This window comes from Plutella xylostella, chromosome 14 (genome assembly GCF_932276165.1).
Source record: "Plutella xylostella chromosome 14, ilPluXylo3.1, whole genome shotgun sequence".
In the NCBI taxonomy this organism is placed as follows: domain Eukaryota; kingdom Metazoa; phylum Arthropoda; class Insecta; order Lepidoptera; family Plutellidae; genus Plutella; species Plutella xylostella.
Genome location: NC_063994.1, coordinates 9,296,977 through 9,310,777, shown reverse-complemented (window position 1 = coordinate 9,310,777; position 13,801 = coordinate 9,296,977). Strand labels below are relative to the sequence as shown.

Here is a 13,801-nt window from a genome sequence, read left to right as displayed (position 1 = left end):
AAAAACATTATTACTTATATTTAAATAAAGAATTTCAGAACATATCAATTTCTTTGAGGGAAAGCAGAGGTACATTGATGCACTCATTTTATTCGTTGTTCTTTAATTACTTCTTGATTTAGTCCGTCCGATGTAATTATTGCGTGTTGTAACTCATGGTTATCTGGAAGAAAGAAGTGTTGAAACCGCCTTTTGTACTTTTATATTAAGTAAGTTATATTACATTCTTTCGATGCTCTATAAATCGAGCTTTAAATTGATACTTTTAGGGATTTGTTTCTTTACATTCTTCGAGACCACTGCACTGTATTACTTATATTTTAAATTGACTGAATTTTGTGAAAACTGCGGAGCGAGTTAATAGCCGGCAGTTTTTATTTATACAGTTTGTCTGACGTCACAGCTGCTGCCGAACAAGGGTCTCATTCTACTATTAATTATAAAATCATGTACTAGATTTAGGGCTGATTTTACAATAGTCAGGTAAGTGCTATGTGAGGAATAAAATTGTTACTGTCGCATCTGAATGTTTGTATTTGACAGTGACAGCAACAATTTTATTCTTCAGATAACACTTATCTGACCATTGAAAAATCAGCCCTTAAGCTGATATTTGAAAGGATGCTCCAGGAGATTCTCTCGCCATTTCTTCTCCTTAATGACGAAGCCTATGTAAAATGCTGGTAAAGTACTATAACTATCATCAAATACTTAATTGTGAAATTTTACGTCGAATAAAGAACATTTCACTTCATTACCCTCCCAACTTGCCTCATCACCCAAGTTAGCTTTTTCAGTTTAGGATTAATTTCGGTGCTTTTATCAGTGGAACCTTTTCATTGCCTGTGAGTGTATATTCCAGACAGCACACTGTAGAGTGTTCGTTAGTTTACCAGAAGTAGCCCTCAGTAATACGAAGCAGATACTCATGAATAGGGTAACAAAGTTCACTTCAACTTTTGTGGAAGTAATTCGATGCTTGCTCTCTCAGTGGTTGTCGCGAATTCATTTAACTATTTATATGAGTAAACGCGAATATCTGAACTGTTAATAATTAATAACCGTGATTAGTACAAACATACTAATCACGGTGACGAACTGAATATGGGATATATCATAAACAAATTAGTTACTTAATATCACGCACACGTGATGACCGATCAGTCTAATAACCTGATCGTCTGAATGTCAAGGATAATCCTGATGTTCTTAGGGGTTTCACCCCAGTGGCCTCCAACCTCCCCTATAGCCACCCCGTGCCTCGCTAGCAGGGTTGTTCCCTGGGACTGATCACATGGGATTGTTTCCCTAGCTTCTTACACTGATCACATGGGATTGATTCCCTAGCTTCTTACACTGATCACATGGGATTGTTTCCCCTGGCGCACTGAATATCTAATCTATCTATTATCACACGGTACGGGTACGGTATGTACCTCGTACCTCCTTTAAACCTTACATTATTAGCTCCTTAGTTTCCTTACTCATTATAAACACAATTGGTACATCAAGAAATCAAGTGTAGGTATAACTTATCAATCATAAACGAGATATAAAAGGTAAGTAGAAAGGTTACTCAGCTGCACACTTGCAGTAACTGGCTGTTGTCTGAACCGGGCCATCACGCCCGCCTCGGCTCCCCGAGCCTGGGCGCCTCGGCTCCGCTCCGCGGGGTCCTCTCGCACCCACGACACTGATAACTCCCTCACTCTCCGTCTGCTCACCGCGGCTGCTCCCCAAAAGTGAAAAGCGCTCCCGCGCTGCTCGTTTACGTGGATAAATTAGTCTACCCTCAACTCGCCGATATTAATATTAAGGCTCGTCTACACTCAGAATAATTATCTTGATTATTCTGTGAGTTGAAATCGGTACAACTCCCGATAATTCGGGACAGTGGTCTCGTATTTTATGTACAAGTTTTTGGAAATCTAATAAGAATAGTTTCAGCACAACTCTCTCAGCACAAGCTGGCTTGTGTTGGGGTCCATCAACCCGCACTAGGCCAGCGTGGTGGACTAGGCCTAAACCCTTCCTTTATTGGAAGGAGACCCGTGCCCCAGCAGTGGGGACGTCACCGATAATCGTTGGGGTAGACGAGTTCTCGAGTGGAGACCACGAACAGGCAAACGCAGCGTGGGACGCCCTCCTGCCCGCTGGACTGACGACCTTAGGAGGCAGGTAGTGGTAGAGGACCGAGTGTTGTGGCGCTCCTTGGGAGAGGCCTATGTCCAGCAGTGGATGATTATTGGCTGATGATGAACAAATCAAAATCTTATTGTATCCATATAATTTTAAAATACATACTTACGTAAAATGGTGTGAGTATTTCCCGCGAATGCGCCGAACGAGCCGTGTAGCGGTAATTCCTCCCGTCAGCCGAGTTAGATGAATAACACCGTATTTCAGGAAGTTAAATTGTGAAAGCAGGTGTGAAATACACATTTGGACTTTGCGGTAACGTAACGATGCCGTTTACGCTCGCTCGCACTCCGGTTTGCCTGTTTTATTATAAAATTGGTATATTTATATTAATACAATCTGCTAAAAGTTAGTAGTCGAAAGTAAAAATGCATTCTTCGTTCTTTGAGATTGCTTTTAGTAGGTGTGTAATTACAACTATGTTTAGGTAAAAATAATGCGCTCGAATATTTTATCATTGAAAATATTCGAATTGTTTACAATGAGGTTATCCGTCAGAGGACTAAGGTTACCGACATAGCTGTCAAAATATGCAAGCTGAAGTGGCAGTGGGCTGGTCATATCTGCCAAAGAACCGATGACCGTTGGGGTAGACGAGTTCTCGAGTGGAGACCTCGAACAGGCAAACGCAGAGTGGGACGCCCTCCTGCCCACTGGACTGACGACCTTAGGCGGGTGGCGGGTAGTGGTTGGATGAGGAAGGCCGAGGACCGGGTGTTGTGGCGCTCCTTGGGAGAGGCCTATGTCCAGCAGTGGATGATTATTGGCTGATGATGATGTTTACAACCGTATTCTACTAGCTATCATTAATGCCTCTTCTACATAATACTGTATATTACACACACACACATACAAAACACAATAAGCACCATATTAGTTATTTCTGTATCATTACTGAAATCGCTTACTCACGCCCGCAAGCATCGATAAATGGCTTACATTAATATCTGTACGAATGTTCGCACATTGATATTTTATGTGCCTTTCGTATGCGAGGCTGTATAATATGTGTATACAGAGTGAAATTTATTTTCCACTAGCTGTGCCCGCGAGCTTCGCTTCGCCATAAAAAGTTTTCCCGTGGAAATTCCGGGATAAAAGTTCTTTCTATGTTCTTTCTTAGGGTCTAGACCATATGTATACCAAATTTCATTCAAATCCGTTGAGTAGTTTTGACGTGAAAGAGTAACAAACAGACAGACACAGTTACTTTCACATTTATAATATTATATATTAGTTAGGATAATGTACATATAATGCACCTTCCATACAATGTTGTAACAGACATCATCTGAGTATCAGTAAACAGCATCAAAACTCGATTCTGAATCCGGAGTGAGTTTTCAAATTGGCATTCTACAATTTCCGTGGACACATCGAATTTCGAGATTTAGACAAATAATGTATGAGATGACATATAATGTGATAACTGTTCGAACGTGAAGTGAAATGTGAAGGGAGAATGAAGATCGAAGTGAGATGTCTGATTTTACAGAATCGCAAGGCAGTTTGATCCTTATACTCATAGTGAAAACACATCGTGAATTGGGCAACTTCTTCCATTATAAGTTATAACAGTTAATTATATCATACCTATTTGTTATTTTGCTAAATAATTATTTAATCTTAATAGGCAGTTGTATAGTTTACGTAAGGCTATCGGGATCACCCATTAGTGGTTTAATTACAACATAGCAAATAACTGCGGTTTACTAATTATACTACTTACCATTATAACTTACCACATCTAATATACAGGGTGAGAGTCATGCAGCAAAGTTGGTATTTATTTCATAGAAATAATACCTATTTCAAGTCTTATCTTTCATTTAACCACCTTTTTGTAGAGTCTGCCAAACAGAATATCAGGCAGCCCCTGATTTAATTAATATTTGAATGTCATTTACAAAGACTGAGCATTTATCAGAAATAAGGTTATCCGTCAGAGGACTAAGGTTACCGACATATGCAAGCTGTCAAAATATGTAAGCTGAAGTGGCAGTGGGCTGATCATATCTGCCGAAGAACCGATAACCGTTGGGGTAGACGAGTTCTCGAGTGGAGACCACGAACAGGCATCAGTTAACGTTTAGTCTAACAAATACACTCGTAGGCAATGAAAAAATTCCACTTACAAAATCTCGAGAGTAAACGGACTCAATTTTCGAGCTTATTCCATTTATGGGTAACTAGATGTTCCCGCGAGCTTCGCTTCGCCTTAAAAAGTTTTCCGGTAGGAATTCCGGGATAAAAAGTAGCCTATATTCTTTCTCAGGTCTCTAGACCATATGTATACCAAATTTCATTCAAATCCGTTCATTAGTTTTGGCGTGAAAGAGTATTAGACAGACAGACACAGTTAGTTTCGCATTTATAATATTAGTTAGGATTAGGATTAGGATTTGCTACTAATGTCGCTGGAACTTTTTCATTGCTTGTAAGTGCACTAGGTACATTGAATTATGTGAGAGGTGGGTCAGATACCTGCATAAAAACTGTCCGATATAGGTCACATAACAGAAAATTCCCCCCAACTCATATACGACAGCCGTTCAGTCCTGCCAGCCACAGGATGTCTGAAATACGTATAGTATGGATCTTAGATTAACAATATACCAACTAGATGGAGTGTAAAAGAAATGTCTCGACAATTAAACCCCCACTCCTACCACTGAGCTCTTATTTTAAAACAAGATTTGTGACTTTATCCATAGGTACAAATGCTTGTCATTAGGTTGAACTTAAAACGGTTTGACAGTAAACAAAACGCGGTTTTTTGTTTTGTTTAATATGTAAGTGACACGCCATCTTGGTTGTATGTTGTTAATCTAAGGTATGGATAGAGCAAGAGCATATTTTTCAACTGGCTTCGCTTTTGTCCCCTGTAATCTGTATTTTGGGTGAAATTTGTGCCTTCGATTGCGAATAAAGAGACGTGGCGGTGATTTTTTGCGGTTAACAAATGATTTTCTTTTCAACTCTCGGACAGGCATTTTTCGTCGGTAGATTGTGGGAGAAATATACTGCTTCCATCTATCTTGATGACTTTATTTCATGCTACAAGTATATTTTCATGTATACATATTAAGTTGATAAAATTCATTGGTCATTCATTGTTTTTAATAGAGCGAAATATGACCAGGAACGGCGTAATACCTGCAATATTAAATAAATAAGTTAAATAATTACTTGAGAGTGAGGCAAAGGTTGTGGGGATGGAGTGGTAAGATCTCGCAGCCGCTGCCCAAGATCGAGTCTGATGAAGAAATCTTCTCAAAGCCCTTTGTACCTGCTGAGGGACGTCAGGATGGATGTAGGTATGTATGTATGTAAATAATAACTTGACCACCTGTAATATCACTACAAATTACAGTAAATATTATGATTTATAGATATTTAATATGGGCAATTTATATTTACTGAAGCCAATTTTAAATTATTTAAATACACCTGACACGTTCGTAGCATTCTTTATACGTCGTAATTTTAAACGTTTACTTACAGGGTGTTGCAAAAGCGGTATTGTAAGCCACGTGCAAAACCATCAAAGTTTCTATGGAGAAGCGAATTTTTTACATGCATATTTTCAAAACACCTAGACCCAAAGTTGTTCACAATTACCACCTGAAGATATGCACGAAGGTTGCATTCAAGATAGCCAGGTGCAGGTATTTACATCCCCACATAGAATAGAATAGACCCCCTAAGTCACCTTTTTTGGCTTTTTTGGCCCCTTTTGAACATCCTGTATTGTATAATATTTGGGTCGGTATTTAATCCTTACCGTTGCAAAAGCGCTCAAGTTCAGATCTGCAAAATTGGCAGCCGTCAGTTTACACGGCCTCTGAGCCCTGAAATTAAAACCTCATTCATATAAATAATATACTCGTGACTCTCGCGAGCAATGAAAAGGTTCCATCTGTGTACATACGAGTCCGTATTGTTATACCTGCCATTGTCGCTCCATCCATTGTTTCCATGTTACTGGAAGATTTTTGTCCCGTGCTAGGTCTTCTGGCCTGGATAGAGTTTATTTACGGACCTTCTTACGTAACTCAGGGTGATTTTATCATCGTGCCCATTTACTCACGAACGCGGAATTGCACGTCATTTTCCCGCGTCCCACGTGCATATTCCACGCGCAACAATGAATACTTGTATACATGAAAAGAACAATTGAGCTTGTCACGCGTGCGGAGCAATCCCGCGTGCGTGCTCAAATCCGCATGCTGTTAAAAACGGCCTCAGGGAGGTTTTATTTTGCACTCGAGTGTATAGGTACTTACTTCATAATAGTAAATGTAATACCTTGCCAGCACGATGAACATGCTCCGCTTCAGCCTCTCGTCGGCCACGAACCAGCGGCTGCGGTACACCGCCGCCGACACGTCCTTGCTCTGCAACATCACTGCAGATTAGTACAAAAATATATACTACAAACATATGCTCACGGCTGTGATCCCCCGAAGGAGTGGTCAGAAGTGACTCGACTACTCTACGCAAACCGAGACGAGTCACCCGCTTTCTGTAGTCACGATAGATCACGAGCCGTGTCGCCGTTTTCGAATGACAATGCACTAAAGGTACACAACATCTAGAATAGATTTACAGGTATCCTCACGATATTTTCCATAACAATATCAAGAGTACGTGATATAATTGTGCTTTGATACCTTATTTCTAAAGAATTTATTATTAAATTTTACGTTACGCCACCACGACTCAACTCAACAGTGAACGTGACTACGACTACTGGTTCTTATGTAGGTAACGTTATGTCTTTCGCCGCCAACAGTTTCGGGGATTACGGACGTGAATTAATCGTCATGCCATACTTACGGACTGCATAATAAGATCTCCTCCATAGCAAAATATGGATATTTGTGCGAGACTCATGAACAGGAACGTCACAAAGCACAGCACCAGCCGTGTTTCTTTTGACGTCTGAAAGTTAAAAAGAATCTAATTAATGTTAAACCAATGTAAAGATTATAAAACATAATGTTCAAATCATAGGCCTAGTCCACGACGCGGGCCTAGTGCGGGTTGGTGAACCCCAACACAAGCAAGCTTGTGCTGAGAGAGTTGTCGGGTAAGTGTTCAAGCCGACTGGCAAATGTATTCGAGCTGCCCAGTTACGATCACTGAAACTAGCTCGACTACGGACGTTTTTACTCAAACTTGATCTAAATACAATTTGTGCTCAACAGAAGATTACATAAGTGAATAAATGCTAAACCTAGGTGTTAAATACTAACCGTAACAATGAACCCGCTCAGACAAATCAAAAAGCTACTTGTCACAAAGTTAAACAGTGATGAGTATGAGTACAAAAACTCCAGCTGTCTGACGATCCTGAAAACGTTATTATTTTAGATCACAATTATATAGATGTATATAATTTGCATGATTATTATGGTTAAACTGGCATTGACAAAGTCGTTACAAATTGTAAAATATAGAGAAACCCTAATCATGGCTCGTTTTCCCGAGTCAATAATCCCGAAGTAGTTTCAGTTTAATTTCCGAAAGTTACACTCTATCTATCTACCTGACTCCTTTGTAATTTACACGTACGTCATTACAATACCTGACCCAAGGTATCAGATATCTCTGTGGCAGACTGTATGATATGTAAATTTGGATCTTACCACCACGACTTTTACAGAGCTGCTACCTACTTACTCAGTCAAACCCTGATGCCTTCTCACAATTCCTTTGAACTTCTCATTCAAGGTGTGACTGTCGCTGGGACCCCACTGTCTCCCGATCAGGAACTCGATCTGACACTGCAGGATACGGAAATGCATCTGGATGAAGTTGCAGCACGCGTAGAATAGAGAGTCAGAGCCATAGACGTTGAGGGAGACTATCAGGGCTGTGGAAGGAATAGTCAGCATAATTAGTTTGCAGTGGTACTGGGCATAGTGGTACTGCCTCTCTAAAAGTAAGCGTCTATCTATCGGTAAGTATTGTATGTATCGGACCAAACGGATTGTCATGTTTGGAGAAACGGCGACGGCAATGCCGATGAAGTGGACGCACTTGTGTGATTTTTTATACAAATAATACTGAACGCGATGCATCCGTTGCGTACGATGCCAAAAGGAGGACTGTTAACTTTGTGAAGAGTCAAAACACTCTGTCTTCGGGTTCCCTCATGCAAGAACTACCTGCTTAAAAATTACTCTCATTTAATGACTCATCTACTGCAAACCTTCATTAGTTCTTTGGCAGATGAGCAAAAGGCGTGGTTGATGATAATGTGATCATACTAAAAGTATTAGAAACAATAGTTTCCAAAATGGCAGACCTTTGATCTGGTACTAAAGAAATGAAGAACGTAATTGCAATGAAATACAAACTTGACACAACTTGATGGAAATACACAATCGGCCAGATCGAAGAGCTGTTCACATCGATATCAAAAAAGTACTTCACAGAAAATGGAAACTGTACTTCTGCAACACCAGTGGTATACCGCTGATACACCATCAGTAGTAGAGGCAACAAACAAAAGAAGGTGAACACAGACACACACAGGAACAGAAACAACTGCATGATAGAATCAAAATGCTTGATCGCCGCTTTTGCTATGTCTCGCTCTAACACAACGACGTCCTCATCATTCCTTCTCTCTCCATCATCGTCTTCGCTTTCATCTCCATCAGTATCAGGATGTATTTCCCTCAGTTCCTTAACTACATTGGTCAGTATGCCCCTTTGTAAGTACAAAGGCATAGATTTAGCTGTAGCCAGAAGGCAGACGGTGATACATGGAGCCATAACGGAGATTTCTTCAAAGCTTCGTCCTTCCTGAATACCCTCGTAAGTCCAGATCAGCTCGCCAATCACATCCATGTAGAGCCAGAAACAGTTGAAGTAGAACAACCAATAGTTGATGATGTGGTCTAGGAATTTATTCATGTTGCCTTCACTGAATTTGATGCCCGAAGCTAGAAGGGCCATTTTTGTTCTGTAGAGAGAATGGTCGAACTTTTCCGTTGCTGACATGTTTGTAATAGTAAAGTAATAGCAATGATACGTTGTGTTGGTTGCGGACAATGATTAGAGGTGATAAAATGGAAACGTGAACGGTTTTTATATGACACTTCGTAAACGTACCCTGTAATTATCTTTGTCTTTTGTGAATAAAGAAATACGGTTGGCTTTTCATCACCTATGCTCTTTGCAGTATTTTTTCAGGGTGTTTTTATGAAATAAAAAATAGTAGTGTTTTAGAGTCGTGAAATATATTTTTTTAGTTAAATTAGTTTAGTGGTGTAAAATGTACTCGTGTTATAATACCAGTAGCATTACACCGCGTGCTTCACTTCTCCTGTAAAGATTCCGGGGATGAATAAACCCTATTCTTGATGGTTTATTTGTTCACAATATTTTATACATCTAATAATAATTCGATGGTTAAACATCAAGTTAAAATATACATATTTCAAGTAACATGTCCCACCTTAGAGCTATGGTAACTACCAATGATAATACTCTATTGATGATTATTTTCTATTATTATAAGATAAGAGTATTATTATGGTCCACCAACCCGCACTTGGCCAGCGTGGTGGACTAGACCTAAACCCTTCCTTCATTGGAAGGAGACCCGTGCCCCAGTAGTGGGGACGTAATGGGTCGTGATGAAGAGTATTATGTACATTAAGGGTCTGTTTCACAATGTCTCGCCACACGTTAGTGGCTACCTGACGGATAAAATACATGCTGTCACTCTCTGTTTTTATTTTTTAGACAGTGACAGCATGTATTTTATCCGACAGGTAGCCACTAACCAGACATTGTGAAACAGACCCTTATTAATGTGTCAAAAATTTAAACTAAAAAAGAAACTTTCAGCCGCCTGGTGCCTGCAGAGGCGCATTTTCAAAGCGTAATCTTTGGCGGGACTCAATTAATCATACTGAAGCGATGCCAATACTTTGATAAATAGTTTACTTGGCATTCGCTCCGGGAGAAACGTATCGAGTTTGGAAATACGCCCGATTTTTGATAAGGTAAGGAATAAGTATTGTTTTTTTTTCGGTTCAAATAACGACTTTTTCAATCCATCGTGTTTGTAGACTTATTATATTACTTAATTTTTATCTCAATAATAAACATAAGTTTATTCACAATAACACTAATATGTAATAATTACTGAATAATTGATCTCTTGCTAAGCTTAATTAATGTGCTCTTTAACTTAATCACTTCACTTATATTTGTAATTTATCTCCGAAGTTTTGGCTTAAATTTCAGGTAATTTGCATTTTGGCTGGAGTTATAACGGCTTTTGTGACCCTGTGAAAATCTCTATAATCATTGATTAAATAAATTATATATTATGTAGTAGATGGAAGAAAAGAGCCTCCTTGATTGATATATCATCCGTTTCTTATACCTACAGGGTGTTGCAAAAAGGGTTGCACTAAGACAAAACCTACGTGTGCTGCATGCTATTCGCGGATTTTGACATTCTGATTTCATTATACCTTTTTGCAACATACTGTATAGTAAGCCGCGATATGATTTAAATTTACATAAACCACGAGATAACACTTTGTTTACACCTAAAAGCATTACAGTCGTAAACATATTATGCATACACTTAGATAACTTAACAGTACTTAAGTATAATACATTATGTAATTAGCAAACTAATGTTTCTTTATAACTTTAAACTAAATCATCCATCCATCCATTTTATATTTTAATGACGAAACCTGTGGTGGATTTTTTTTATATGGAATTGTTAATTTTAATTTGGTCTTGCATGAATAAATATATAATAAAAGTTTAAAAAAACATCCATATTCAACTTTTCAAAATTCAAAACAAATCAAACATTTAGATTGACCTATTGGACAGAATAGTCTGTAAAAAATAAGTCTATTTTTTCATATAAAATACAGAGCAAAACATTTAAAAAGCTTTTTAAGTATTAAAGCTTTCGCGCTAGCTCGCAGTGTACATGTGTATGCATAGCAAATAACCTATTTCCCAAGCGAGCTTTCAATTAAAACTTCCCGGGAAAAAGCTCCCCTTAGCACCGGAGTGTGCCTACGCAGAAATATTGCAGTTTTAATAGTTAATGTACCTGATATTTGTATTTTGATACGCATTTTATGAAGCTTGTTGGAGCTTTATTGAATTAGATGCTTAGTTATGATAAAAATATTTATTCCTTTTTTGTTTAAAATCCAATAGGTTTGTGTTATACTATAATACTATACCTACATACTGAACTGAATTAAGTCACTTTAAAATGAAACAAAAGACAAAACGGAAACGTTTTATTGTTTTATTGACAGGACCGGAAACGTTTACCCCCAAAACCCTGAACCTATTACTATTTCATGACATGTACATAGATTGAACAAGTCACTTTACTGTTTACTGTGATCGATAGAACCTTCTGTTGTCTACCCTTTTCTTAAACTCAATTATCTTAATAGGGTCTCCCTTTATGTATAATTCAAACAAACTTTCGAATTCCGGTTTGTCTACAGGGTGCGAATATTTGAGAGTTCCAGGAATTGCCAAAATATGAAGTGCTATTTTCTGAAATAATAATTTCAAATGCTGGTAGCCATTTTAAATTAGACTGCGCTCTTATATTTGGCGCCATTGTAATTAAGAGACCTAAGTTCATCACGATTGCTTTGCAAAGTTAAAAATACAGTAGGTATTCAGACATCACGACAATGCAAAAGTCCAAGTAAATCATAGCAATAGAAAACCAACCCATATTTTCCTAAAAATCCTGTCCAAACACCCATAATCTTTCGGCCCTGATTCTCGGCGGACCAACAACGAAGTCCGTACGTATTTGCTTCGTCACACTGAGGACATGTTTGTTTAGGTCTCATTACTCATTCATGGGTGTGCGAGGTGTAATGAAGAGTAGTGACTGTGAATCCTGAATCCGGTCGTATAGGGAGCCTGGTCTTTGAAGGTTGTATTGATCAGTAGAAGGTGAAACTAAAGGTTTGTAAGCGTCCACGTATCGGTATCGTACGTATCGGACCAACCGGATTGTCATAAATGTATGGAGAGTGTATGACTTGTGTAAAATATACAAAGAATACTGAATGGGATGCGTCCGTTGCGTACGATGTCGAAAGGTGGACGCTTATTTTTTGAATACTACTTTCATGAACAGTCATCGCTACAATAATGGTAAGGATGGATGATGATGAAAAATTGTAATGTATATACAGGGTGTTGCAAAAAGAGTATAGTAAGCCGAAACCTACATGTGCAACATGGTATATCTAAGCCCGAAAATGAAATGAGAATTTCAAAATTCGCGAAAAAATATATGCATTTCCATCCCATAGAAACTATTTTGGACCTTTTACTATGGAGAATGACTTTTTATACCATGCTGCACATGTAGCTTTCGGCTTAGTATACCCTTTTTGCAACACCCTGTATACCCCACCTTACAAAACTATTATGTTTACGCTGTTACAACACATGAAAAAAAGTGCGCTAGGCAGAATGATACACACTAACTACTTAATAGGGTTTATTCAATAAGTTTCCTTAATAGTCTTTAGATTGTATTTTAATTGAAAACATAACTTCCGCCCATCCCATCTATGTTTTCTTGAGATTTATTATCATGGCAATAAAATCCAGAACGACTTTACCCAAAAAACAATTTCCTGAACATATTTTATGTTATACACAGGTAGTAATATTCTTTACAAAGTTTTATAGCTCGCGAGCGTTCCCAGTCTGCTAAATATAGTATTAAAACAGCATACAATAGAAATAGTGATACATTAATTAAGTATACGTTATTATAATAATAATAATAAACTTTTTATTTCAGCAAAAGCCATATTTTGTTAGTAACAATTAAACTTAACCTATGTTAGTGTAATAAAAAGACAATCTTAGGACTACATAAACAAAAAATATTAGATATTACTATTTACAAGCTATATAAAAGTATTTACAATTTCCCCAATACCCTATTCACCCAATGCTTCAATATGCTACCATCCGTTCTTCCTGCAATGACCTCTAGCATGCCGTTGGTGCTGGCGCGCACCCTGTACATGAGCGACGCTACCTTTTTGCGCATAATTGCATGGAAGCCATCAGTATGTGCTTCCGCAAACATACCGGATGCACTGCAGTGGCGAGGCAGCCCCAACAACATCCTAAAGGCATTGTTATATTGAACTCGCAGAGCGCTGAGAGCCTTTTGCGTATATTTGACCCACAGGCTGCCCGTGTAAAAACATTGACAATAGGATTTAAAAAGTGTAATTTTTACTTCACGTGAGCATCGAGCAAACCTGCGGGCCAACATATTCGCGCGGGCTGCCAGCGCCCTGCGCTCCCGTTCAATATCATCATCATCATGCAGGTCTTCATTGACAATATGCCCGAGGTACTTAAAGCTAGATACCCTTTTCAACGGCTGACCATACAATTTTATGGGTATATTGAATGCAGTAGCCTTATTTCTAGTTTTAAAAACCATAAGCTCGCTTTTTTTAACATTATATAATAGGCCATGCGTAAGAGCATACCTCTCACAAATGTTCAGTAGCCTGCTCAGTCCGTTGATTGAAGG

The 13,801-nt window shown here is 38.5% G+C and overlaps 1 protein-coding gene across 1 annotated transcript; it reads right to left on the bottom strand.

The window, feature by feature from the left end:
• Positions 1–5,231: 5,231 nt before the first annotated feature.
• Positions 5,232–9,277, bottom strand: LOC105389209 (putative odorant receptor 92a). Its single transcript, XM_038120554.2, has 7 exons — positions 8,565–9,277; positions 7,885–8,077; positions 7,458–7,554; positions 7,039–7,143; positions 6,508–6,596; positions 5,984–6,050; positions 5,232–5,355 (listed from the first exon to the last, which is right to left on the bottom strand). Exons 1-7 carry the CDS (start codon positions 9,211–9,213, stop codon positions 5,299–5,301), a joined length of 1,257 nt encoding a protein of 418 aa, XP_037976482.2. The 5' UTR covers positions 9,214–9,277; the 3' UTR covers positions 5,232–5,298.
• Positions 9,278–13,801: the final 4,524 nt, after the last annotated feature.

What these genes read in the sequence shown, in the direction of transcription:
- LOC105389209 (XM_038120554.2), bottom strand. Translation starts at nt 9,213, where the DNA reads ATGTCAGCAACGGAAAAGTTCGACCATTCTCTCTACAGAACAAAAATG. An exon ending in TGAGCGGGTTCATTGTTACG is followed by an intron (nt 7,144 to 7,457) that starts GTTAGTATTTAA and finishes TTTAACTTTCAG; the next exon opens with ACGTCAAAAGAAACACGGCT. An exon ending in ACTTGAGCGCTTTTGCAACG is followed by an intron (nt 5,356 to 5,983) that starts GTAAGGATTAAA and finishes TTAATATTGCAG; the next exon opens with GTATTACGCCGTTCCTGGTC.